The sequence below is a fragment of the Teleopsis dalmanni genome, chromosome X, assembly GCF_002237135.1.
Source record: "Teleopsis dalmanni isolate 2A chromosome X, ASM223713v2, whole genome shotgun sequence".
NCBI classification, from domain to species: Eukaryota; Metazoa; Arthropoda; class Insecta; order Diptera; family Diopsidae; genus Teleopsis; species Teleopsis dalmanni.
The window spans coordinates 54,817,117-54,844,882 of record NC_051848.1 but is presented as its reverse complement, the minus strand read 5'-3'; the positions used below and the strand labels follow the sequence as shown (position 1 = coordinate 54,844,882).

The 27,766-nt window shown below is 26.4% G+C and overlaps 2 protein-coding genes and 1 long non-coding RNA gene across 8 annotated transcripts; 1 reads left to right on the top strand and 2 right to left on the bottom strand.

The window, feature by feature from the left end:
* Positions 1-323: 323 nt before the first annotated feature.
* LOC119662623 (surface protein P12p-like) lies at positions 324-4,114 on the top strand. The gene is made up of 2 exons (XM_038072279.1): positions 324-507; positions 3,860-4,114. The coding sequence occupies exons 1-2, from the start codon at positions 354-356 to the stop codon at positions 4,111-4,113; spliced, it is 408 nt and encodes a 135-aa protein (XP_037928207.1). The 5' UTR covers positions 324-353; the 3' UTR covers position 4,114.
* A 1,095-nt stretch (positions 4,115-5,209) lies between these two features.
* On the bottom strand, positions 5,210-11,459 carry LOC119689352. 6 transcript variants are annotated; one of them, XR_005253407.1, is made up of 6 exons: positions 11,196-11,459; positions 11,021-11,142; positions 9,942-10,017; positions 9,380-9,872; positions 7,511-7,830; positions 5,210-6,729 (listed from the first exon to the last, which is right to left on the bottom strand). It is a non-coding gene; the product is annotated as an uncharacterized LOC119689352 (long non-coding RNA). The 6 variants fall into 6 exon arrangements; XR_005253410.1 differs by lacking the exon at positions 7,511-7,830 and having other exon boundaries at positions 5,210-5,475; positions 5,529-6,729; XR_005253409.1 differs by lacking the exon at positions 7,511-7,830 and having other exon boundaries at positions 5,210-6,571; positions 6,636-6,729.
* A 3,588-nt stretch (positions 11,460-15,047) lies between these two features.
* LOC119689800 (protein aubergine-like) lies at positions 15,048-26,452 on the bottom strand. The gene is made up of 14 exons (XM_038104708.1): positions 26,279-26,452; positions 25,656-25,758; positions 21,248-21,363; positions 20,927-21,086; positions 20,748-20,831; positions 20,640-20,678; positions 20,539-20,565; positions 19,933-20,420; positions 19,358-19,550; positions 19,171-19,298; positions 17,383-17,537; positions 16,929-17,318; positions 16,044-16,154; positions 15,048-15,988 (listed from the first exon to the last, which is right to left on the bottom strand). Exons 3-14 carry the CDS (start codon positions 21,347-21,349, stop codon positions 15,094-15,096), a joined length of 2,772 nt encoding a protein of 923 aa, XP_037960636.1. The 5' UTR covers positions 21,350-21,363; positions 25,656-25,758; positions 26,279-26,452; the 3' UTR covers positions 15,048-15,093.
* Positions 26,453-27,766: the final 1,314 nt, after the last annotated feature.

Here is a 27,766-nt window from a genome sequence, read left to right as displayed (position 1 = left end):
TAAAATTAACTACCAAAAATAATCATTCAAATGAATCACAAAATTAAAAGCATAAAAATATTCTTATAAATACAACGCATTTTTCGATAGAAATTCTAATACTCATATACGGTTGAGTATTTGACATATAGTAGTAGATAAAATGCAATCTTGAGTTCTTTTTAAATCGAAGTAAAATTGGTTGAACTATAAACACTTAAGCATTTTGCAAAGCTTTCGAGTCAGCTTTGTTGTGGCGTTAGTTAACGCAATTATTTTTGCATTTTTATTATCAGAACAGTGAAACTTCAAAATTCTTAACAATTATTAATATTATTTTTAAATATTTATTTTTAATTTATAAAAAAATAAAGATGGAAGCTGAATTCATCAAAGTTACGTGTCATTTCAATCAAACGAAAGAATCTTTTTATTTGTGCAACACATTAAAATATCACGAAGTACTTAAGGAAATTTTGCACCGAATTAATCTAAATAATGTTAAGGGGTTCCACACTTACTGGTTTGGTAAGCATAATTAATATATGAAAAAATATCGTCTAAAAGAATGTCTAAGTAATTATCACTATCACTGTTTAATAAAAGGGGAAATCCCCAAAATGAAACAAATTCAAGCAAAGGTGTTACAATATCAATAGCTCCACAAAACGTCATGGTAGCAATTTCTTATGACTATTGTAAAGTTTTATCAGCAATTTAGTGAATTTCTCGAATATGTACATATAAGTCAATCCCTATAAATTTTAAATTGATAGAAGTGAAAAAAATACTGATAAAGTTTTAAATGAGTAAATTAAAAATTAAAAAACAGTTTTTAATGAATTAAATATTAAACTTAAAAAATAAATTCACACACAAGTAAAAAGTTTTTCTTATAAAAACAAACTTATTTTTACTTCTAATAATTAGAAGTATGTTAACATACATATATATGTATATGTACATATCAAGTATACACAAAATATGAAATGCATAGCATAATTTATGCCCATATTTATGCATACCTAGAGGTACTGGAAAAATATTGAATAGAAAGAAAAGCATTGTGCACAAAAATGTAAACATTTTTCTAGTCGTTATATGGATTTTATAATATAAATGGCGCTAATAGATTTCAATTAATAATCCGGAAATATTTTCAGAACTGCATCTTAAAGCCCACATTTTCAGTCTTTCGACTATTTAGCTTGATTTGTTACTGTTTTATTTGCATAGACCAACAATGACTCTATATAGTTTCACAAAAAATGCTATAAGAGATCATACCATAGTACTATTTTTGAAGACAATATAGTTATTAAAGACTCGCTTTAATAATTTATATAATAATTTTTTGGAATTTGTAAGATTTAACATAGTCTCCGCCTATAGTACATGCTCACAGACACATGAAAAAATAAGCCGTTGTTCAGTACTCTATTTCATGCGCCATTATTATTAACTGGATCATACCAGTGAGTTGGATAATGACATTTCATTTTTTCAAATTTTAAAAAAGTACGGTCCAAACATGTCCTCCAGTTCTTTAAGAGACCCAAATAATGCATTTTTCAGTATATATCATGTTTTGAGTCTCATTTACTTCGCATATTTAATATTTTTTAATTACCAAAGCTACTTAAACATAAATGCGGTTTGTAGCACTCTAAACGTTTCATATTGAGAATTCATTTTAGTTGTACATTGTGACCGAAAAGTTTTCGGGAAATTTTAAATAAAACGCAAAATTCTTAACCTTCATCAATATTTATTTTATCTCCTTCAAAATATGCTCCATTAGAAGCGATACACAAATGCCAACGTTTCTTCCAATCATCAAAACATTTTTTATAGGCGCTTTCCGGTATGGCTTTGAGTTCCCTCTGCGAATTCTGTTTTACGTCTTCTATGGATTCAAAACGCGTTCCTCTGAGTGGTAATTTGAGGTTGGGAAACAGGAAAAAGTCACACGGTGCAAGATCAGGTGAATACGGTGGCTGTTCGATGGTATTTATTGAATGTTTGGCCTTAAAATCGTTGATAATGTTGAACAAATTGAGGTGAATCGGAACAAGCCGGGCGTTGACACGTCGCATACACAAATTGTCCACCAAAATCAAACGAGCCATCTCACGACCGATGCCTAGCTCTCGTGCTATCTCTCTAACACTCACATGAGGATTTTTGAACACGATTTCCTTTGCCTTTTCAATGTTTTCGTCGGTGGTAGAGGTCGAAGGTCGTCCAGAACGCGGCATGTCTTCGACGGTCGTACGACAGTCCTGAAAGGCTTTGTACCACTCATAAACTTGAGTTTTCGATAAAACTGATTCCCCATAAGCCTTTTGTAGCATTCGCAACGATTCTGCACACGAAATTTCGTTCGAAAAACAAAATTTGATGCAAACTCTTTGTTCAATATTTTTTTCCATTGTTTTTTTCGCAACGCACTACTGAGGTGAACTGGTTTCAACAGCTGCCGTAAACGAACTGTCCGACAGATCGCGCTCATTTTTGGCATAGTAATTAAGGACAGTGCTGCCAAACTACATAAACTTAAAATATCGAAAAATATACAGCGCGCGAATTTTAAATGAGAATTTCCGAAAACCTTTCGGTCACAATGTATATTGAGTCCCCGACGATTCCTTTAACGTCTTGATATGCATAATATACCCATTTTACACTCTTTTATATAAAAGAGTCCCCGACGTTTCATTTAACGCGTTACAAAAGTATTGACATACATAATGTCCCCATAAAAGAGTGTAACTTTTATGTAAAGAGTATAATTACCTTTACTGAACAAAAGTAAGTGTACACTTAAAAGAAGTGTGGTTTCGTAAAAAATCCCTAAAAAAGCTATGATATTAGTTGGATTATAAACATATTCACAATATTGTATCTATATTAGTAACTAGTGCGGTGAGTTCAAGAAAACAAACTCTCATCATAAACTAGTACATTGACAGATCTATTTTAATGCAATAGCTCTGAATGCATTAGAACCAGTCTTAATAATTGTTAAAATTGTTAAAAATATTAACAATTATTATTACAACATTTACAATTAAATTAAAAGTAAATCAGAACTAAATTAAAATTAAATAAATTCTTTTCATTTCTTGAGGATAATTAATTCATTATTATTATAAGAAACAATCATATTTAGTTAAACTATTTATAAAACTTGCTCGGATGTGCATTTGTATGACAATTTGCTAAATATTAGTTAATTACATTATAGTGTTTAATTAATTATGTTAATGCTTTTGTAACACTTTTTAAAGACGAGCCATTCCGGGATGTATACCTGACCACTTCCCATTACTTATCTGCTTTTTGCATGACGTAATAATAAAAAAAAAACAAGTACGTACGAAAAGAAGATCATCATACTATATATACCATATACTCTTTTTAATTTGATGTTTACAATCATGACTCTGAAATTATTTAATTTCGACGTGCTGCACTAGCTCTCTTTGCAATATGCGATAGTTTTTCTTGATTAAGAAAAAATCATCGAAAACCTTAGTCAATGTGGAACTTTATTCTTCTAAAAACTCCTATCATCCGATATGTATAAATCCTACTGGAACCATTGTTTAGTATTTTTAAAGAATCGCATTTTTTCCTTGTATGATATATGTATTTCAATTTAAAAATAAAATTGTTAAAAAAATTATTTTAATAAAGCTATTCAAATATTTTGTATACATTCAATTGGAAGCGAATACGATTGGACTTCTATTATAAATACAATTAAAATATGTTTAACTTAAACCTAGTATAATTATCTAAAATTATACTAGAATATGATGTGTTTTTGGTATACATAAATAAATTCGATAACGTTTTTTTATACATTATTACACAGATTCACAACATGACAAAATTACAGTTTCGAATGGTACGGATTTTAAGGCTTTTAAAAGTATGTGCGAGTCTCCAAAACATTTACATTTGATACCATCTTTTCCAAACACTGACATGTCTACTAAAATTGACTCAAAAACTGAAAATAAAAATCGAATTGAAAAATCTAATAACAATGCCAATGGCAATAATAATATTAATAATAATAAAAATAATGACAATTTAAGTTTATTTGCATCAAATTATCCAAAGTGAAAAGTACACATTAATTTTTTTTTTAACTATTACTCTTTTTATAACTTAAATAAATCAATTTTAAAAATGTTTTTTTAATTTTTTTATATTATATACATATACATAACTAATGCTTAAAATACAGGCAAAAAAAATATTTTTTAAATTGATATTGAAAAAAGAAATACATACACATATGTTAAATATTTATTTTATATTCATTATTATTTATTAAATTATATACATTTAATATACTGCAATCATTTGTTAATATTATAAGGCAAATTAAAAACAAAAACTTTAATTCTAAAATAAATTTTTTTAAATTTATGTACCTTCTCATGTATTCTCAACAAAATTTATTTAAAATATGTAGAGGATCTGCAAAAAATATATATGTACGTTTTCAAACGATATAATTTTTTAATCAAACACTTATTACATTTTAAAGATTAAATCTTATAATAAATATTTTTTAAATATTTTTGTATTACTTCTTTTTCATATTATCGTATAAATATATTTTAAAGATTAAATCTCTTAATAAATATAATTTAAATATTTTTGTATTACTAATCTTATAAACATATTATTTTATTATTATGCGATTTTATTATTATGCGATTTGATTATTATATTACATTATTTGCATTAGAAACTATTTTGTATCATCTCGCAGAAAGAGTCCTTTAATTGTTATAATTAATTGTACAATTAAATTAAAAGCAAAGCTACTGCATTAAACAAATTTTATTTATATAGAAAGATATATTTAATATAATGCTATAACTAAAATTATTTATTTAAAATTAAATTAGAAAACAAAACCTAGTCTCCATTGGTCGATTTAAATTTAAATTAAAAGAAAAATATTTATTTTAATATTGTTTTAGCTATAAATTTTAAACTAATAATATATTTAAAAAAATATATATCAATTTATTTACATGCAATGTATTATCTCTGGTATTTGTACCAGAAAAAGATTTAATAACCAGTAATCGCAACGCAACGTTGATTTTATAAAATAAGCGACTTGATTTTATTATATTTTATGATTTTACTTTTATTTAAAATAAATAAAATTTAAAATATTAATTGTTACATTTTTTTTTTGCAAAAATTCTATACAAAAATACATTATATTGTTACCACTGGCATGAACTACTCATATTCAAAAAAATATTGATAAAACTATAGTGCTCATGGCACTTCACTAGGCATTTCTAAACTCTAGACATACATTTTCGAAACAATTTTAATACATTATGTACCGCTAAATTTCTAATTAATATTATAAACTATAAATTAACTAAAAATAAAATTAATATACATTATATATTTTTCCGAATACGCATAACTCCACAGAAGTTCCAACGTCATCTGAAATATCAACAAATATAATTTTTTTTAGCAGATGTAAAGAACAATTATACTTAGCTCAGTCCTAGGTTTCTATAGTATCAATCAGCAATCCAGCATTCCAGCATTCTAGCATTTTACTCATGAAGAGTACAAAATTATTTTATTTTGTGGATATAAAATATTTGATTGTAAAATGTCAGACGTAGATATGTTAACTAAATATTTTGATCTTGAATTACAACAAAATTAATTATTAGATATTGCTAACTTCTATAAGGAAAACACAAAACATAAGATTATCTTTTATACTCATTTTCCATTACAAATCCTATAAAAACTATCATACTAACAATAAATATCAATTTACACGCGATCCAAATAAATGTTAAAAATATGCTTCATCTTTTCACCATTAATCAGTTCTACTCTTCGTAGTAACCATATAAACTCCTTACCCTAAAAGGCTTTAGCTAAGAATCAGTATATACACAAACAACTGTGAGAAAAAATTCGTTTTTTTTTTCACAACCTACTATGATCAATTACTACAACAAAGACACTGACTTTGAGGTGTTAGAAATGCCCTGTTTTACAATCCGGATTCAGTTGTCATTGATAACCAAATGACGAAAATTATAGAAATATTAAAAGCTTTTAATTTTCCCACATCGATAAGTGTTAGCTCTGAAGAAACCAAATGCACTCTAGCTTTAGCTAAGACTCCATACTTAAGCATATATTATATTATTATAGAATTATAGTAATGTAATAGCTTTTAACTTCGCCACATCGATAAGTGTTAGCTCTGAAGAAACCATACACACTCTAGCTTTAGCTAAGACTCCATACCTAAGCATATAGGTACAATGACTAAAGTCAACTATACTCTATTTACATTTCTTTCTCACTATTTAGCGTGTGAGTTTGCTACAATTTTATTGAGTGTCTATAAGCTAATACCAGCACCTTTATATGATGCCCTTATCATTATGCAGTTATGAAAGGTATCGTTGCTTTTTACCGATTTGATTTAGTATTTACTAAAAATGTCAAACGCCCCACCCCATTTCACTAATGACCCAATGCGACTTATCTTGTTTTCGATCCTATGCGACTTTAAAACAAAACATGGTAATTAACAATAACAAAGTCCAATTATAAAGAATGTACTAAGTTACATCGGAAATATTGCAGTCCAATAATAATCCAAACATTGATGCAAAAATAAAGTTGCTTACGAGGCAGGCATCCTACATTTTAGTAGCGTTGATCCTATTAAAGAATTCAAAAAATACTTAGAATTAACAAAATAGAACAGTAGTTTTGAATAGATAATCTAATCTGAATTAAAGCTCAGTTCATTATTGTACATATATACATATAAGCCTTTAACATTTCTTATCTATTGGGTTGCATTGTTATGTAAATGATAAAGGATTAAATTTATTTTTTCAAATCGTCGAAAACATTTATAAATGTATTCAACCCAACCTTATTAGCAAATTAGTAACATATGAACTATAGGTCTGTCCCCGTATAATTCAAGTACAAGGCAAGGTAAAGTAAGAATAACTAATTTTCTACTGACAGATTTGTTTGAATGAAGAAACCACAAATTTAAAGTTTTTAGAGTTTTTTATTTCAAATTTAATCTAAATTATTTATGATTTTGAAACTGAGTATACATACGGATGCAAACTGTAGATTCTGCGAACAGAATAAGAAGTCAGCCACACATGTACTGTTAGAATGCCCTGCACTAATGCAATGTGGATAATATATATTCTTACGGAAGAGGCAATAACATTCAGTAAAGAAGATTCTATACTACTTTTTATTGCCGCAACAGGGCTTAACGACCTACTCTAAACCCAGAAGGGAGCACAATAGATCCGACGGTAGTAGTGCCACAACAAAAATAATAATGTTTATTATATATTTTACTTATTTAAATTTTATTTATTTTATTTATTTAAATATTAATTATTTCATATTGCAGTAAGTGTAAAAAATTCTGTTACACAGTAGAGAATTAAAACAGAATGGGTATTACCTTTATTTATGGGCTCCAAGAATCGCCAGGTTTGTGTCCCGGATTCATCATGATCGATAATCAATTTAACAAGCAGATCCTCACGGACTAAAAAACAACAATAGACTTTTGAAAAAAAAAAAATCTTTCTGCAGATATACGACTGCTGTTATGTGCCGGGTAGCGAAAGATATTTTCCAGTTTCGCCTCTGTTTCACAGCTATAACAGTAATCATAAAAATACTGAATAACCGAAGAGAACCATGAAACAGTATCAGGTTCCAAGAAAAGCTGGGTCTACGTCCAGAAAAACTCGTCGAAGACGACCAAATGCCGTTCAACTATCAATGCATAATAATATAATATTAATATAATTAAAAAAACCTCTTTATGAAATATATTAGTTTCTGTTAAATATAATAATCAATTCAGTCTGAAAAATTTGACGTTAAATTACAACTTATATTCACAAAATATTGGTCTCGCCTGTGCGATTAGTGGAGTAACATTAGCATGACTATCTCAGCATTACGTTCCTAGATTAGGTTCTATACATAAAAAAGAATATATTATTCATGCAATAAATAATGCCTCTACAAAAGTATAGTATTAAAATTTAATAATTAAAAATAAAATTAAAAGTATAATTAATTAATTCACAATTATTCAACAGTTGATTTATAATTTCGTTCTAATATAAACACAGCAAGTAAATTTGTTAATAAAAACTTTCACAGCAAATTAACAAAACTCCAGAAAAATGTGCGAACATACAACTGATTCTGAGCTTCAAATTTGGCAGGACATGAGTTCGATTCCAGGTTCTTGCAGTCTCAGGAAAACAGAAAATTATTTATGAATAATTCAATACTAGAATTATTTCCAAGACCACTGATAATGGGTATTTGGCTATACTCGAAACAGCTGTGTGGTCAACCAAGAATTCAATTAATTAAAATAATATAAAATGAATTTTTGTTGTTGTAGTTCACTACTGTTCGAAAAACCTCTTTATATATTATTTTAATATAATGACAAAAATGAATTTAACAGTGCTAGTAGTTAAATCTACAAAACAAAAACAACTTTTTTTTCCAATCTATAGCATTATCAACAATAGCCTTATCAACTTATTGCATAGTCTTCACAATCTATCTTATCTGATCTTATTTTAATTATCAAAGGTAAAATATTACTAAATCAAAAGTTTAAATGCTTATAGGAAAAGAAATCAAATTTAACATTAGTTGTTAGAACAACGTACTTAAATTAATGTAGATGAAAAAAACCTTATATATAAAAAAAAAGTGAAATAAGTATAAACGCAGACAAAGATATTTTTCATCAAGTAATGAGCAAAGAAACTAAATAATATTGATCGGATCAATTAATTCGTCATCAAGTCACTATAAAATGTCAGACTCAGGTGCTTAAATAACAAACGGAAGTACTTTATATTTATTTAGTTAATTGAGTTAAATTGATTTTAAAATTATATTGTTAATCCAAATAACTTCGATGACACGGATTTTTGAAAACACACCTCATAAGGAAAGCTGTATGATCAATATTAATCTCACATAACTTTTTAACTCAAAGCAATACTTTTTGATCAAAATTGATTACTGAAAGCGCATAAGGATATATCAAAATATTTTTAGAAATTTTTGTTTATTAATATTTACTAATAAATTCAAATATACAGGTTTTTATGAATACAGTTTATTACAACGTTAAGAATAAACATTTAAGTTATATTAAATTTGCAAATACTTCAAATTTGATTTTACAAGCTATAACATAAAGAATTTATATACGATATAAAATAATATATTTCAATAAATATAATAAACTGCGGAATTCTCATATAACATCACGGTACATACTAACCTCCAGGCCAAGCAAGACAATGAATTTTAAAAATGATAAGCCATAAGTGCAAGCGTACCATATTTTGGTTCACATCTTAAGACCAATATCATATTTTCAATATAATCAAGAACTACCTCTGTCACAAAGCAGTATGATTGATACCTTGTTGTTGATGTTGTAACCCGCCAGGATCTAAAGATTATAAGACGAATACATGAGTAAGAAAGTAATTGGATGAAGTTAGAGTTAAGAAATAATGGGAAGGGGAAAGTTCCAAGAACAGCCGGGTTTACGTCCCGGAGCCACTTTTCAAAGACGACCAAGTACCGTTCAACATACCTTAAAGGCGGTCACACAAGCAGGTATATGTTTGTTTGACATTTGTCGTATATATTGTTACCTTTGCAAATGTCTTTGCAATTTCATGTCCAGAAAAAATTGAACAAAAAAAACTGAAACGAGTTTTCAAAACGAAATAAACTCTGTAGCTAAATGAATGAAGAAGTGCATCCTTAAATGAAATAGAAGCAAATTAATATAAGTAAACTTTACAAACAAGAAGAAAAAATTGATTACAAACCTCTGATGATATTATACAAGCGCATCCTATATGCTACTTTAGCCAAATAATAGTATTGCCGTCATGTTAAGTAGCACTGCAAAAATTATTAAATATGAATTCGATGATTTAACAAATATTAAATCGATTACTATATTAACTAATACTAAACCTGGCTTGTTCTTACGGAATAATGTAGTTGTGCCAGCGAAGAACACATTAAAATCATTCAACATTTGTACAAAAAAATGCTTACTGCCATAGTAAATATATCGCTGTGTATGAGGAAGGCTAAACTCAAGTTCAAGTTAAATATAATCACATAGGGAATAAAAAACAAGAAAGAACCCAAAAGACAGGAATCTTAAAAACTTATTATTATGAAATACAACTTTTATATACAAACTGCACTAGCTGAAGAGCTATCAGGCATCATACTTTTATTGTTAAAAACTTTATCTTATAAAACAATATCGCTAATGACCTTCCGTCACATTAATATTAAAATTTGTATTTTGCAGCGGTACGCCCATACATGGGCGAAAGAACAACCAGAAAATGAGCTAGGTTAGGTTGGAGTTGCAGACTTGTGAGAAAGTGAGCTAACATAAAACTTTCAAGGGAAATTAAATATTAATGCTAAAAAAATATAATTGGTAATCTGCTTGTAATTACGCAATATTAGTTAATTCCAGAGAATAAGGAAACTGTATTATCATTTCTAAGTACATAGTTGTGTTAAACCACCAAATTCTGTATGTTTAAATCCTTGAAGTGGTAATGAGGCAAGCACTCAAACTCTCAAAGTCAACTTAAATAACTACTTTTTCAAAGAAATAAAATTATGATATGATTGAACACTATATACAAGAATAAGATATAGACCAAATGGAAGAAATATTAAAACAAACTTTTTTATAATCAAGAACTGTAAATTCTTTGGTGCACTATAATTATGGAAAAACAAACATTGGTGTGTCAAACGGACATGTAAAAAAAATATGAAATAAAGTAGTTGACTCACTATTTCGGATTCTCTTAATAAGTACGCAATAAATTTGGTTTAAAAACAAAGATATAACGTCAGTATAAAAACTTACTATAAACTTAATGCTAACGAAGTTTACGTTGGATGCTTTCAGACAGAAATTATGATCTTTCATTATTAATTCATATCTGCATATTTTTAGTATATGACACTTTAATTCCATTTAACAGCGGCCTAAAAATATTAAGTTATGTAAAAAACAATTACGGGTTAATATATATACATACTATTACATTTAAACATTTGTTAAAGTAATATTTAACAAATAATTTACTTTTTTTGTACAATTCAAACTCCAGTGAAACTGATTGCATATCCAATTTTCGCTCTTATACGCAGCACCAATTGATTTAAAGAAAAATTGTATAAATGATTTGCCATTTTGTTGAAATCCAAAAACAATATTATTTGAATATAATATTTTATTCCAAACAATTTAAAAACAAATTGCCAATTTTGTGTTTTTGCGTAGTTACGCGCGGTAAGTCAACTGTCAAAAGCAATGAATGTAGTAATAAAGTAGATACGAAACTCGGTGTCTTGTTTTCTCTAAGAAATTATTTGTATAAAAATGCATTTATACTATAAGAAGTAAGGCAAATATTTTGTCGATATTATATTAAAAATTGCAAGTAAATGTATCAAACAAAACAAAGTTTGATGTTATTAACAATAATTTCAAAAGCATTATCATTGCTATATAATATTCTCATAATTTCATGTACTACATTAGATCTAAAAATCTACTAAAAACAATCAGAAATTTGGGTAAAGCAGGTGCGAAGCTCAACAAATAGCATATTGGACTATTTCGAAGAATCTCAAAATCAACAAATCGCTTCCTGATATATTGACGCCACAGTTGTGATCTGTTAAATATTATATTTCCACAATTAACAAGCCTTACGTCTGTGCGTCAAATTCAAGAGAAACAAAATTTTGTATAAATTCTAATATATATTAAAAATTTAAAATGAAACATGAATTAATATTCATGCCCCAATAAGTATAAGATTGTTAGCAACTGAAATGTTAAAAAATTCGATGAACTTTTTTAATACCCTTTCTTCATTCTTAAAAATATTAATTCATTTAATTAAGCAATATAATACTCACTATTTATCAAATTTTCAATTTTTGCGAAAGCTAATATGTACTGCCTTTATATCATCCATTATTATTACAACTGTCTATGGTGAACAAGTGGTTTTAAATATTATACATTAAGACTGAAAAGTTTTCGGAAATTCTCATTTAAAATTCGCGCGCTGTATATTTTTCGATATTTTAAGTTTATGTAGTTTGGCAGCACTGTCCTTAATTACTATGCCAAAAATGAGCTCGATCTGTCAGACAGTTCGTTTACGGCAGCTGTTGAAACCAGTTCACCTCAGTAGTGCGTTGCGAAATGTCTTCGACGGTCGTACGACCGTCCTGGAAGGCTTTGTACCACTCATAAACTTGAGTTTTCGATAAAACTGATTCCCCATAAGCCTTTTGTAGCATTCGCAACGATTCTGCACACGAAATTTCGTTCGAAACACAAAATTTGATGCAAACTCTTTGTTCAATATTTTTTTCCATTGTTTTTTTCGCAACGCCCTACTGAGGTGAACTGGTTTCAACAGCTGCCGTAAACGAACTGTCTGACAGATCGCGCTCATTTTTGGCATAGTAATTAAGGACAGTGCTGCCAAACTACATAAACTTAAAATATCGAAAAACATACAGCGCGCGAATTTTAAATGAGAATTTCCGAAAACTTTTCGGTCTTAATGTATGTGATATTATATACGCCGTGTGCTAGTTCAAGTAAACTGATTTTAAATTGAGGGAAATAGTAAATTATGTCGACATGGCAGTAAATGTTGATATTTATTTATTTAGTTTTTAAATGTATTTATTTATTTATTAAACATTTTATAAAATTTTCACAATGGTAATACCCAGTTTACGTAATTTTTAACTAATTTACCCCACTCGTAATTCTGGTAAATACCAACATTCGTTGCCATACTTAGATATAAATTAGGTCAATTAGGTGTTACCATTGTGAAAATTCTATACGATGTTTAATAAATAAATAAATAAATTTGAAAACTTTTACCTAAAAGTAATAAATAAGTGCAATAAATATTTACACAAGTGCAGTGCAAAAAATCTCTAGGCAAATCTCTTTAATCGAACTCGCATATGGGTATACTACATAGCTCTAAACCATTTCTTATGCGTTTCAATTTTTACTAACATATCTTTAAGGTTGACTCTTTCATTCTTAAACAGTTTATACGGTGTTTCGGTGTTAATACAGGTAGCATTATATTATTTTATTTCTCAATACAAAGGTTGAGTAAGGAAGGAGAAAGCAACATTAAGCGTATTGTATTAAAAGTAATGGAAATAAATGCTAAAGTTTTTGAGTAGGAAATAAATTAATTGAAATGAGATAGATAAGAGAAACGCGCGCGTATAATGTATTTAACTATCATTTGGATCAAGGATCACTGATCTTCCAACCTTGGTTCAGCAGACGTAAAACTCTATTGGGCTCAGTTTTGTTCGTGTTTTAGGATGATTTAACATAAGATGGACGTTGTAAGCTATAGAGCTGCAATCTGAAGCGGAAATCGCTACGTCTTGAAGTTACTCGCTGTATTCAACCAAAAAGAATAACTCACCATTTTTGACAAAGCTCCATCTCGTTTAATTTTTTATTAAGGTGCTCAGTCCAAAGGCTGATAATCACTTCTTTCTTTGCTACAGAATCTTGTGTTTTTGTTTTTTGTTTTACAAACGTTAAGTCTTAGTTGGAAGCAAACTAGTTACAGTAATTCCGTTTTTTTTTTGGGACTTTGTGTTGTTATATACACAGTACATAATATATACATATATAACAACAATAGCACCACCAACATATATTTTTCTCTCGCATATTTATCTAAACTTTTATTATTTAATTATAATTATTTACAGATATTCTGCAAAATACTAGTAGGAAAGCGTCGATCATATAGATTCTATGAATTCGATATGAATATTTCGCTTCCAATCGCTTAGTTCAGTTCCAATCACTTTACACGTGAATTTTATTCAACTACAGCTTAACCTCAACATCGCATAGAAGAGACAGATTTTATGAACGTGAAAAATCATGATCAATAAAAGTTGACAACCAAATGTTTAACTTTTACAGACTACTTTAAGCTAGCTCTTCAGTGGACTGCTTCATATACTGGGAAGACTCTCAATATTGAATGAACTGTGAAGGTTAAATACAAGCTAGAAGATTAATCAACCAACATTAAGCACTTTCTAATATGTTTTATGTTTTATTTTCTATGTTTTATTTGTAGTTACTTAACACTTGTTAAATACATTGTGAATATTTTACAGTTTTAATTATACTGTAAATATTGAGATATTCTAGAAAAATTTAAAAGAATTTCTCATTATTTTTACATAAATCTTTTGAACAAGTTTAATGTTTATAACTCATAAAATTACAAAATTATTTGTATTTTAATTTGCAAAATGTTTAATAGCTCGATTTTCTCCTCAAAAAAAAAAACAGCTGAGCTGAATGACACATAGGCGTCAGTGTAAAACTTTGTGTAATACCAATGGGCGGAAACTAAATTATACTGTAGTGTTTACTACTGTAGTGTTTACTACTGTAGTGTTTACTACTGTAGTGTTTACTACTGTAGTGTTTATTACTGTAGTGTTTACTACTGTAGTGTTTATTACTGTAGTGTTTATTACTGTAGTGTTTACTACTGTAATTCTCGACCCCATTGGTATAACAGAGTTAACTATTGACATAATATTTGGAAAAAAAAACTTTACTTAATGCAAATTTCATTACATTATTATTGATTATTTGGTGAAATCTCAAATGAAGTCTCTTTTTATTTAACCACGTAAGTTAAATTTAATTTTTCATTGTGAATTGAATCAAGTAATAATTTGTGTTATTTCAAAGTAATTGAATGTAATTGAATGAACTATGTAATTTAGTAATTACATAAAATTTTAAGTAATTAAATATATAATTATGTTACTAATTATATAATCGCGTAATTAATTGATAGAAAAAAAATTAAAAAAATTAAGACTATTTTAGCCTTACAAAAAGTATAAATTTCTATCATGCAATTGAGAGGGTGAACAATGTATGCTTTCAGCAACTAAATAAGCTAACTTATGCGCATACTGACAAACAGCCGGGACACGACAGGTACCTGTGTAGTTGTAGTATAAGTGTGACATTTTATAAGTCAACATTTGAATACGATCTGGTGTGAGACCCATGGTATCATAAATTACATTATAACTCGTAGGAGAAACTGTACCCTGGCGTACACTTTGCGAAACTATGAAGAAATCATAACGTTCCGGCAATGTTATAACATCATCGACGACTGTTCCTGGTGGTGGATTATTATTTTTAATGAACAAACGGGTATTTAAACGTTTGGAAACAATTATGAAAGCTAAACGTTCATGTTTTCCAGCCGCTTCATAGATTTCCTGTGCCTTCATTCGTAAATGGTTAAGCTCAGTATTTACTACTTGATGCAGTTGACCATCGCCGACACCATCACGATAAAATACAATGCGTTCAGGCAAAGTTCCATGTTCGTCTTTGTATGCTTTTAAAGCAAATGTAAAGTGAAGTATTATATCATTTGAGAGCTCTTGGAATTTTTGGTGCTTACTAACAGCCGAAAAATATCTTGATGAACTGCGCACATCCATTGTGGCAACAAGGGCGCTATAGGATGTATTCTTATCCTTAGATGAATGACACACATCAAATCCAATTGTCATCAGACCTTTGAGTGGTAGATCAATCATCCATGGTATACCGCGTAGTTTAGCGTTCATTTGTATGACAACTTTAGTTGCAATTGACATCAAACCAGCTCCTTTTTCTGAAGTAGGTGCTATCATTTTCATAGTAACTATTTGTGATGCAACCGGACGATCAATGCAACACTTCTTTTTAATAACAGAGTACCTGAAACATATTATAATAATGAAAGTATATAGAAATATGTATATTATATATTTACTTTTCCTCGTTGGGTTGTTGAATAACAATCATTAAAATTTGAGGATCCTCTGATGTGGCCATTTCAACTGCAGTTGTATAAGAGTTATTACGATCGTCATCCATTTCAATGCTATATAAGTTAAAAACAAACAAAGGTTAATTATTTCTATAAGACAATTTCTTGTTAAACTATTAATGCGCACTGAGCAGCTGCATATGATAAAGTTTAAATTACGATCTGAAGGTGAATAATCTGATTTTTTTATAACGTAAAGGATATTAAATATATCTTTCATGGCCGTTGAATTTTGAAAGTTATGAGATATGATCTCGAATTTATCTTCAATCCTTATTTCATTCCCTACTTGAGGGAATGAGTTGAGGGCATACTTTGATATGTCACTGTAGTTTCGGGCTTGAGGTACATTGTTAAATGGTTTTTAAGTTATAGAGTGTCAAGGATGTAGACAAGAATGGCTCCGTTAATGAAGCAATAGTAAGTTTTTCTCGAACTATTGTAGAAGCAACAAAACAAATTTTACTGCCGCCCATTTCAAGCCCACAACATTAAGAAAATTTGCATATTATCAAGCTTGTCTTCATTTTTAGACTTCTCTTACAATGTTCATTCCCTCGACAAATACAACTAAACATTGCAGTTTCTTGCAATATTACTACCACGGAAACAATTGACTTGATAAACATATATATCATATGACATATATAAGGAGTTTTATGTTTTAATAATCTATATATAAGTAGTTTTGACGTTTAAATACTTATTGTCAGTCTTTAAGAAAAAACATAAATTTAAATACATAAATAAATTCAATGTATTTAAAAAAATATTAATACCTTTTCTTCTTTAATATTAAATGATACAATTTATCTTATAAGTACTTACTATTTTGGTGTGGCTAATGCCAAACCCATGTTCCTTGCTACTTTGATACACATTTGAACAAACAATTTAGTTTCACGACAACAACGTGATGGGAGGATTACTTGCCAGCGACTTATTTCGGCATTACAAAACATTGAACTCTTGCGGAACTCACGGGTCCAGTTAGCTTTCTCATCACATACATACCGAACACCATGACCTAGTAAAATTTGTTCATGCGGTAATATACGTGCTGGAATTTTAAGTAAGTCCTTATCCAATTTCATATTCCACTCTTCAAGAACCTCTGTACTTTTAGCAGAAGAATTGAGACGTTCGTTGAAATTTCTCAAGCGTTGAATTCTCATTTCTGGATTGAGCCGAGTATAATCGCTCATCGATTTCATTAAACTAAAATAAAATATCAAAGGAATAACAGTTCATTTGTTGTTATAACAGAAAAAATATTACTTACCGAACGTTTGTTCTCATATGATCAGTAATACCAGTTGCACGCGTGAACTCAGGAATCAATGAGATGAATTCTTCTTGGCCACCACGTATATTCTTATTGGTTGGTTTCGATATTAACATTGGTTGACTGGTGTCGGTTATGATTAGATTATAACGCTACAAATATTGGAACATTTCAAAGGTGCATTAGTATATATGTACTATAAAAATGTGTATATATCTAATATCTTTTATAGTAGAGTATCATTCTCAATTCTAACATAATACTATATCATTTATTTGCTTAAATAAATAAAAATTATAATAATTAATGAATAATTATAATAATTATTAAATATTAATAACAATAATTAATACTAAAAAGAGAATAATAAGAACAATAATTATTAATAATATTGGTAATTATTAATAACACTAACAATAATTATTAATAAAAATAGTAACAATAATAAATAATAATAATAATAGTGATAATAAATGATAATGATAATTAATAATAATAACGATAATCAATGATAATTATTATTATTAATAATAAAAAATGATTATCGGTGATAATGATAATTAATAATAAAAATGGTAATCAGAGACATGATAATTAATAGTAACAATGATAATCAGTGATAATGATAATTAATAAAAATAATATCGGAATAATTCGGATGCAGAGCTATAATTTACTTATGTGAACTAATATGCTATCAACGCTTTAAATAAATTTTCTGTTACTTTTATTTCAGTTATTTCAGTTAATTAGTTAATTAGCTAATTAGTCACTAAAAAAATAATGTGGTGAAAAAAATGAATCAATCCAACAAAAAAAGGAAATAATACTCTTTGCTAGTAGGTCTAAAATTCCTTTCTTTTTCTTAATCAAGACAAAAAATAGCTTAAACACGAATATGTGGGTCTCATACTCAACTCTAAACTTAACTACTGGAAGGCTAATTTGGTTGAAAGAGTCCGTAAAGCAAGGATTGGGTCTTCAATTTCAATCTCTGGCTTTATACATTTATGGCTGAATTCTTTTTTACGGGGCAGTTTTTTGATGGCATGGTAATTGATAAAACAGTCTCGAAAAGCTCCTTTTGGACGCATGTGATAGAAAAGTTTGTTGTGTTCAAATGAGCTTTTTAAAAATTATAAATAAATTTTGTTTCTTTAGATACCTATATAATATAGTTATGTCTTCTAATATTATACACTATCAAACTACATTATGCTTTATTATACCTAGTATATTATACTATTCAATGTTATACAATTGTATATATATAAATTATATATATAAATTGTATATATAACTTATATATATAAATTATGTATACACTTATATACATAAATAAATTACATATATAAATTTTATATGAAATTTATATATATAATTTATGTGTTTAATTTATATATGTATTTAGATACAATTGTATAAAATTGAATAGTATAATAAATAATATAGTATATAATAGTATAATATAATATATTATATATATATAAATATATATATAAATATATAAATAAAAAAATATATAAATTATATATATATAAATTATATATAATTTTTTTTAATTTATAGCTATCAGCTTCCTATTGGTATAATAGTCGCAATAGTAGCTAATGATACTATATAATACTTGTACTACTTAACTACTGGTAAATTGCTAAGACGGATTATAATAAATTATTTAAAGATTGGGAACTATTTGTTGATAATTACAAATATATTTATATAATAATAGGTAATTGGTTTTATTTATATTTATAATTGTATATATTTAAAACCTAAACTTACCGATTTAAAATATTCAGCAAATGAAACTTGTTTATCTTTCAATGAAAATGTCGATAGAGGAGAACTCTTAAAATCAACATCAGTTATACGATAAGTCTTATTGTTATAATCAGTTAAAGCGATAGAACCTAAAATAAAATAAGATCCATATATTCAGATGTATACATACATTATTTCTGTTGCTTACCAATAACTTCATTCTTAAAAGCTTTTTGATAGTCTTTAGTTTCGACCGTTAGTTGACGAAGTATGGTGTAAAGTGTATCGTTGCGCATAACTTTATGTGTAATCTCAGCGCAAAGAAGAATATCGCGCTCATGTTGACGAATGGATGTAATATAACCTGGCCAGATTTCAATATGATACGGATCCATGCTAATCTGCAAGTATACATATTATGTTTGAAATAAATATATTTATATATGATATATGATGTTTATTTTAAAATTTACATATTGAATATAAATATATAGTAAATATATAGCTCTTATGTTAAATACTCTGCTACAGTTTGATTTTTAAAATATTGTACTTTAAAGTTAACTTTTTGGATTAATCACAAAGAATTAATTTTTTTTCGTGTCAATAATTTTTCTAATTTATGTAGCCAGTTAGTCAATTAGGCAACACAAATGACTCTTTGACCTCACTAAATAATAAAACCTTAGTGTAAACATTTATAATTGATCAAACTAAAAGTTCTTGTTAGTCCTAAAAATATTTAATAGTTGCAATATTACAAAAAAAATTGTTGTCACATACCTTAGCATAAGGATCAAAAAAGTGACGAGCTATTTGTTGCAAATCCAGTCCACCCATTGATTGACGTAAGATTAAATTCAATACTTGGAACAGTTGAGCCTCATTTGCATCGACAATACCAACATGTTTAATTTTAATAAGCACCTTCTTTCCATCACGATACTCAGATGTTAGATATAATTCATGATGATGCCTAGCCCCTCTTAAATCATTAGTAGTAAAAAGCATTGTGCCATCAAATATATATCCACCAAATTTTTCCTTATGTTCCATAATTAATTTACGACGAACGTGGTTTACATCAATTTCCGGTACAAAATCTACTCTATATTGATGTATGTTCCATTTTGGTTTTTTTAAGATCTTGAAATAATTTGTATTAACTAGAACATGGCGCCCAGTTTCACCCATTTTGGAAACACAGGCTTGTGGCCGTGTAAACAATAAATCCAACAACGGTGCATGCGCGCCACCACGATTACATTCACCTAATGTGAACAAACAAAATTATGTATAAATTTAAATGTAAATAAAAAGAAAATTATGTTAAATATAGTATTTTATTTATATTCTTATAAAATATTGCAATAAAAATAATATACATACCACGTTCTCCATGCTCTTTGTCTGGAACTATTTTGAAAGAAAAAATTTAAGAAATAATTGGTAAAATGTTTAACTTAAAAATATATTTATATCAAAATTACCTCTCGGCTTAGCAGCAACAACACCAACACCAACACCAACTATAATAAATAATAAAAAAAATCATTTAATGAATTTAAAAAAAAAATACATAAAAGTGTGAACATTACGATTAGCTATGGGATTTTCAATTTGAGTACAACCAGATGTTGAAATTGCTGCAGATATTATGGCACGACCAAGCAAATTTGGTGCTTATATAGAAAAATAAAAATTAGAATATATTTAATACTTATTTTGGTTAAAATAAATGTACTAAAAATAAATAACATATATCGTATCTTCATACCGGTAACATTAGAGTCCGGTTTTGCAGCCTGGGGTGATGCTAATATTGCCCTCGGACGAACAGAAATTGAACCGCCGCGTGGCTTAAAGGTATTAGCAACTGCTGATGGACTATAACGTATGCCAACAACAGATGGTGGAAGCCTTGGTCGAAAAGACATCTATAATAAAATTTGATAATTATTGTGGTTCATAATTATTAGGTTTATTGGAGGTGTTTATATATTTATTTAATATATTTTTATTATAAAATATTTTAATTATATATATTTTTCAATTTTGTTTTTTTCAAACTGTTTGAAAGTAATAATGAAATACTAACCCTGGGACCCGTAAAGGTCGAGACAGGACGAATACCAACTTTTCCAATGAGTTGAGGATAAGGAACGCGAACGCGTGGTCTTGCACCTGGTTGATTAGACATATTTACGTATATAGCTATATGATAAAGAAGAAAATATTTATTTTTTTAACAACAAAAAAAATTGAATGAGAGATAATGTGATGTGATGAGTATGGATTAGATGTAAGATATTTATATAGAACTCAATCTACAATAATATTCTATATATTCATATTCATTTATATATAATGATTATATATGTTTTATAATAAAATGTTTTAATTTTATATATAATTTTTTGGTTAATTGTTTAATATTATAGTAAATAATTCAATTATATTATGAAACAAAAAATAAATTTGAATTATTCCAAATTTTTGCTTTTATATTGAAAAATGAACACAAAAATTATATATAATTGTACATAAATATATAACAATGTTTTAAGGTTCATGTATAAAATATTTGCATTTAAATATATTAAATTTTTATACATTATATTTAATGTTTAAATAAAATGTTTAATAAAATGTTGAAATTTCAATTCTTAAAAAAGTACATAAAATCCTTACATAAAAGCATTTTACTTACCAATTTATATTTTACATAAGTAATATATAAGCATAAGTAAATATATATTATTTATATATATATCTTCTTAGTTAGTAATTATTTATTTTTTTAAATTATTAATTTTATTAAGTTATTTTAAAAAAATTATTATATTAATATTAATATATTAATATTAATAACTTAAAATTAAAATTTAAAAGTTGAAATAATTATAACATTAATAAATAAATATTTATTCCATTGATGTACAATTATGTAAATATATGTTTTACAAATCAAAACTGTTTTTATAATATTTTGAATAGTTATATTTATAAACATTTAAATTATAAAAATTAGGTTATTTAAATTATAAATAAAAATAAAAAAATTTTTTAATTATATTTTTCTAGACTATTAAGTGAATTTATTTTTTATTCAAAACAAAACAAAACAAAAAACATTTAAATTTGAATTAAAAATGGATTATTTATAGGATACAGAATAAAATAAGTGCAATATATTATCTTAAATTGTATATTCCAATGCTATTATTAATAGTTATAACAAATTTGATTAAAATTTTATGTGCTAATAAGCAATTAACAAATAAAAAGATATTTATTAAAATATATTTTTCAGTCACAATACTGATTTTGTTAACTAAATATGAAGACTTATTGATATTTTTATAACGTTATTCCACACGATTGGTTTGCCATAAAATCTTCAGGGTACAGAGGGTGAAGTAGAGAAAATTCACAATCGATCTGTCAAATTCGAGTTAAGGTCAGTGGTTCTAATTAGAAATAACTGGAAAGCTTATATAGATACGCTAAACTTCTAATAGAATTTTGAATTAACTTAGATTTATATTTAACTGTAATAAATATACTATTGGTTTTTTTGGAAACAAATCTTATAATTCTATTGAGATTTATGCCTGCAATAACAATAAAATGAGAACCAAACTATATTTAAACAAAAAAATTAAGAACAGAACTTTAGATGCCTCTTATTTTTTCTAGTGTTTGAATATTGAGTAGGTCAAAAAAAAAATTAAAAAAAAAAATTAAAAAAAAAATTTAAAAAAAAATTAAAAAAAAAAAATTAAAAAAAAAAAATTCAAAAACCCTCTAAATTTTAATAAAGCTTCTTTGTCACCATACAAAGAAAGTCTAGCTTTACAGCAACACGAATACTTTATTCAAAAAAAAAATTAAAAAAAAAAAATTTTAAAAAAATGGAGATTTAAACATACCATATTAAACCAGAAAAGGAAAAAATCATTAAATGCTACGCAACCCTTTTTTGATAAAGTTTTAAATATTGAGTTTGTCATAAAGAAGTAATATAAAATATATATTTTAATTTGTTCTAATGAGAAAATATATATTATTGGGAATATATAATATATATAAATTTTTTTTTAAAAAAATATGTTTAAAAAATAATAAGTGTTTGTATAAATAAAACCCGTTTTCTTTCTTATAGGAATTGAAATTTTTTTTCATCTCGAATCTTCTACTCACAAAATATTACAGTAATTTAAGAAAGCAAGACACTAATTTTAAATAACGAAAAAGTTAGATGTGATACTTAATATTATTAAATATATTTAAAATACCTTAAATCAATTAACCAAATCCTTAAATCAATTAATATATTAATATTAATTAAAAATTGAACTGTTACAGAGATATTTTTCAATGTTCACTTCACGATTGAAAACTAACGAATGTAGAATTTTTTCATTTATGTCAAACATTTAATTTGAAAAGATTTTTCACTTTAAGATAAAGGCATTACCAGGCATAAAAAATTTAATTACTGCAGTTTACATTACGCAAAGAGAAGTGGGTAAGTTTGTAAAAATTTTCACAAGAATTGTATCAATATACATTTAATATACAAATAATTTAATTTATTAAAAATTGTATATATAAGTAATGTATATGCAAGTAATTTATATATAAATAATTATTATACAAAGAGAAAACATAAAAATACACTTTAAAAAGAAAATACTTGTAATTTATAGAACGTTAATTTATATACATTGCGTATATATATGCAATATATAATCAAATATAATGGTAATTATAATATAATATTTTAAATAAATGTTGCAGTTGGATTATAATATAATTAAGTCACAAATTATTATTAGAAAATTTGTGAAAAAACATATACAACGCGTGTAGCTCTTAAGAATAAAAATATAACAAAAAAGATTGAAGTGAAAAAAAAAACTTTATTTTTTAAATGTTATATTATTTGTTGGTGAATTTTTGTGTTGTAATGATTAAAAAAAAAAAGGAAATTGCTTAAAAGAAATTGGTTAAACAAAATTGCACAATTCATCCATTTCGGACGAAAAATTCCCATAAAAGGTCATATTTATGGTCCACAAATTTTATTACTGTAGACAAAGTTTTTTTTATAAGTTTCCTGTAAATTTTTCGTACAAAATTGATGTTAGCACTAGGCGGCTTTTCTTAAAAAAAAATATTTATTAACCGATAATTAATAGTAATTAAAAATCAGTAAAACTAAATTTGTATTTTCTATTTTTCTCTAAATCGACCGGATAAAAATTGACCAGGAAGTTAGTCTTTATATAACAAATCTTTTAATTCTTATTAAAATAATACATAATATAAAAAATGAATGTTATAAACAATAATTTAATATATATTTGATGTATACTTGCATTTATTCTTTCGGTTTTATTCACTTTATATATCTTATTGCTAACATTATTAGCTATAGTTGCAAATTGTTAGATGATTTAAATATATAAATACATACAAAAATTTATTTACTTAAAAAACTAATAATTGTTAATATTTTAATAAAAAAAAAATACAATAAAAGTAGAGGCTAATTTCGATATTTATTGAACATAAAAATAAAACACTGACTTCTGATACAACACAAGTCAGATAGGTAGTTTCATATAAGCACAAACTGACTTCATAGAAATATTCAACCATACATATAACAAAGATTTTTACTGAAAATTTTTGAAAAACACTTATTTGTGGAACACGAAAAACTTTAAAATATTAAAATTAAAATAAATTAATAACAGTAAAAAAAATTGTAACACAAGCGTTCACATGGTTGCCCATCTTACATTTGTTGTTGCTATCAAATTTTAAAGGCATGTTACGCAGGCGATAAAATCATCGATTAACACATCAATCAACTAATTTTAATTAATGTATATATATTAGATTTTTAACAAAGAAAAACACAAACGTCTCAACTTAATTACATTTCTACTTTCAATATTTATTTTTTGTACTTAATAAGCAACTATTTCACTTTAGCAATATTATTTGTTTAACAATAATAATCATTCACGGTTAGTAGAAAAATTAAGTTGCGCACACGAGAAATTGCGAAAACCAAAAAGCACATAACACACTAAACAACGAAAGGACAGATAATGGTAAAACAAAATGGCGGGAAGAAACAAAAAAACGAAATGATTCGGGAATTTACGATCAAAGCGAACTCTACACACTACACTAGTTGGGAAAATACTTTAAAATTGAAAAATATTGTAATATTATATTCGTATATATCAAACACTTCAATATTATCGAAAATTTATATTTTCTTTATGTTAAAAAATATATTTCTACCATATTAAATTAACGATTAAATAAGTGTTAAGTACTAAAGTAATTTAACATGCTTCATAGTGCAAAAGCACATTATGAAAACTGCATTTGTCCAGAAACTTATTATAATAATCAACTAATATAACATATCTACTTTATATATAGCATTACTATCATTTTAAATATATAATAATATCGTTTACCTGTAGATCAAGCTTTGAAAACTTCTTATATTTTTGTTAACAATCAGAATTAAATATTTCACTGAATCTAACACTTGCGAGCTGAACTTGCGCTGAAAGAACTCTGAAAAAGGAAGAAAATAATTAGCAAAGTTAGGTGCAATACGCACGAACATAGCCGAAAACTAACGAAGTAATTAAAATGCCGCGTTTTTTTTTCTTCTTCATAAAAATCAAAATGTCATTTTTACAATATTTAATAATTCACTATTCACTATGTATTAAATCATATATATAATTTCAATTAAATACTAATTTAATGAAATTCAAAGCAAAAATGAGCATCTCATAAAATAATTAACAATAAATACGTTAAACTTTTATTTTTTTTTTGAAATTTGAAAAAATTGTTGTGAAATTCTTTAAAACAACACTTGCAACAATAATTTTATCAATTTATTTTAAAACAATAATATTAGCACTACTGTCCATAAATTTAGTCACATATATTAAAACATTTGAAAAGTAATTTAAGATTCTAAATTTAATTCTAAGAATACACATTTTGAATCTATTAGGAGCATTTTTTAATAAAATTGCAAAAAGTTAAACATATATGAACATTTAATTTTAGCAAAACTTACATTAACTATAATTAATTGCTATTCACTTGCAACAATTAAAAATCTCCGCGGTAATATTCTTGGCCACTTGCCCTTCTAAAGTTCAGCCTCGAATGAACTAATAGAAGGCGCGATATTTTCTTGCAAGGAAATAGCGAATCAAGTGGATAAAAAACCGCATAAACGGAAATGAAAGTTTAATATGATATCTAGATATGACTCTTTTAATATTTGAAATAAAGAACTATTTAACATATATAATTAATATAACATTAAATTATAACAAAATATAACAATTAATATTTATTATAATAATAAAACAAATACATACATATATATATTATTCTTTATATAATTTTTATAAAAATAAAAAAATTAATAAATATATATATTCCGCTCACCTTTAATAATATAGAAAATTTATTTTAACTTGACAAAAGTGACTTGACAAACAAAAGATTGAATGAGAACTTATATACAATTGCGATAAAGGAATGAACTTAATATTTCAAATAATGACATTACCAAACTTGACCTAAAATCTATGTACAAAATATCACAATAGACGTACAATAGATTTTATCCATTACACTGTTGTGGAGGGTCCATATTTTGTCGCAAAGCAAAAGTATTATACATTATATAAATAATATCACAACATACATATATTATCCTTCAATAATAGAAACTACTTTCTTCTTCTAAATAAACATTTCCTTGTGTTTAATTTAATTTATTGGCCCTAGTCGTAGGATAAAAATATTATTTTGAGTAAAATTTTAAGTTTACACGGTGACATCAAACTGATTTTAACTTTTATTTTGATAAGACTATAGTGATTACTCAAAGTTGCCACACAAAATTTATTTAAAGATACACGAAATTTAGTATAAATATATTTTTTAAAGCCGTTAAGACTGAATTTGTTGTGCCGCAAGCAATCAGCTGATTCGTTTTACCTAATATAATATACACTACGTTTACGCGAGCCTTAAAATCATTTTTGAAATTGATTTTAAAAATAGTTTTTAGAGCTTTTACACAAAAGACTTTAACGCACTTTTAAAGTAGCTGTCAATCAGTCAGCCGTTAAACGATAAAGAAAAATGATGATTTTAAACATTTTCAAGTGGATAGAATAAAACTGCAAATTATTTTTCTATTATTGCAAAAGAAAGATATCATAATCAAAATAGTACAACAAAAAAATAGAACAACAATGTATAAAATTAATAAAATTAAGAAAAATGCGTTTACAACTCTTTAATAAAATAACAATACTCAAACGCTTTTTTTTGTATCACTTATAAATTTACAAACTGATTTTAAGTATATGTTTCAAACATATATTTATTGTAAAGTATAGATCTATATAATTTTATAAACAGATTTAATTTATTGATTGATGAATATAATTTTTATTTTAACCAATTTTCCTCATTAATATTACCAAACATATATAATATACTAAAATGAAAAATAGTTATAATCCTTTTGTGAAATGTATGC

What these genes read in the sequence shown, in the direction of transcription:
- LOC119689800 (XM_038104708.1), bottom strand. Translation starts at nt 21,349, where the DNA reads ATGTCTAATCAACCAGGTGCAAGACCACGCGTTCGCGTTCCTTATCCT. An exon ending in TGTTGCTGCTAAGCCGAGAG is followed by an intron (nt 20,566 to 20,639) that starts GTAATTTTGATA and finishes CTTTCAAAATAG; the next exon opens with TTCCAGACAAAGAGCATGGA. An exon ending in TTTTAAGAATGAAGTTATTG is followed by an intron (nt 19,299 to 19,357) that starts GTAAGCAACAGA and finishes ATTTTATTTTAG; the next exon opens with GTTCTATCGCTTTAACTGAT.
- LOC119662623 (XM_038072279.1), top strand. Translation starts at nt 354, where the DNA reads ATGGAAGCTGAATTCATCAAAGTTACGTGTCATTTCAATCAAACGAAA. An exon ending in GTTCCACACTTACTGGTTTG is followed by an intron (nt 508 to 3,859) that starts GTAAGCATAATT and finishes ATTATTACACAG; the next exon opens with ATTCACAACATGACAAAATT.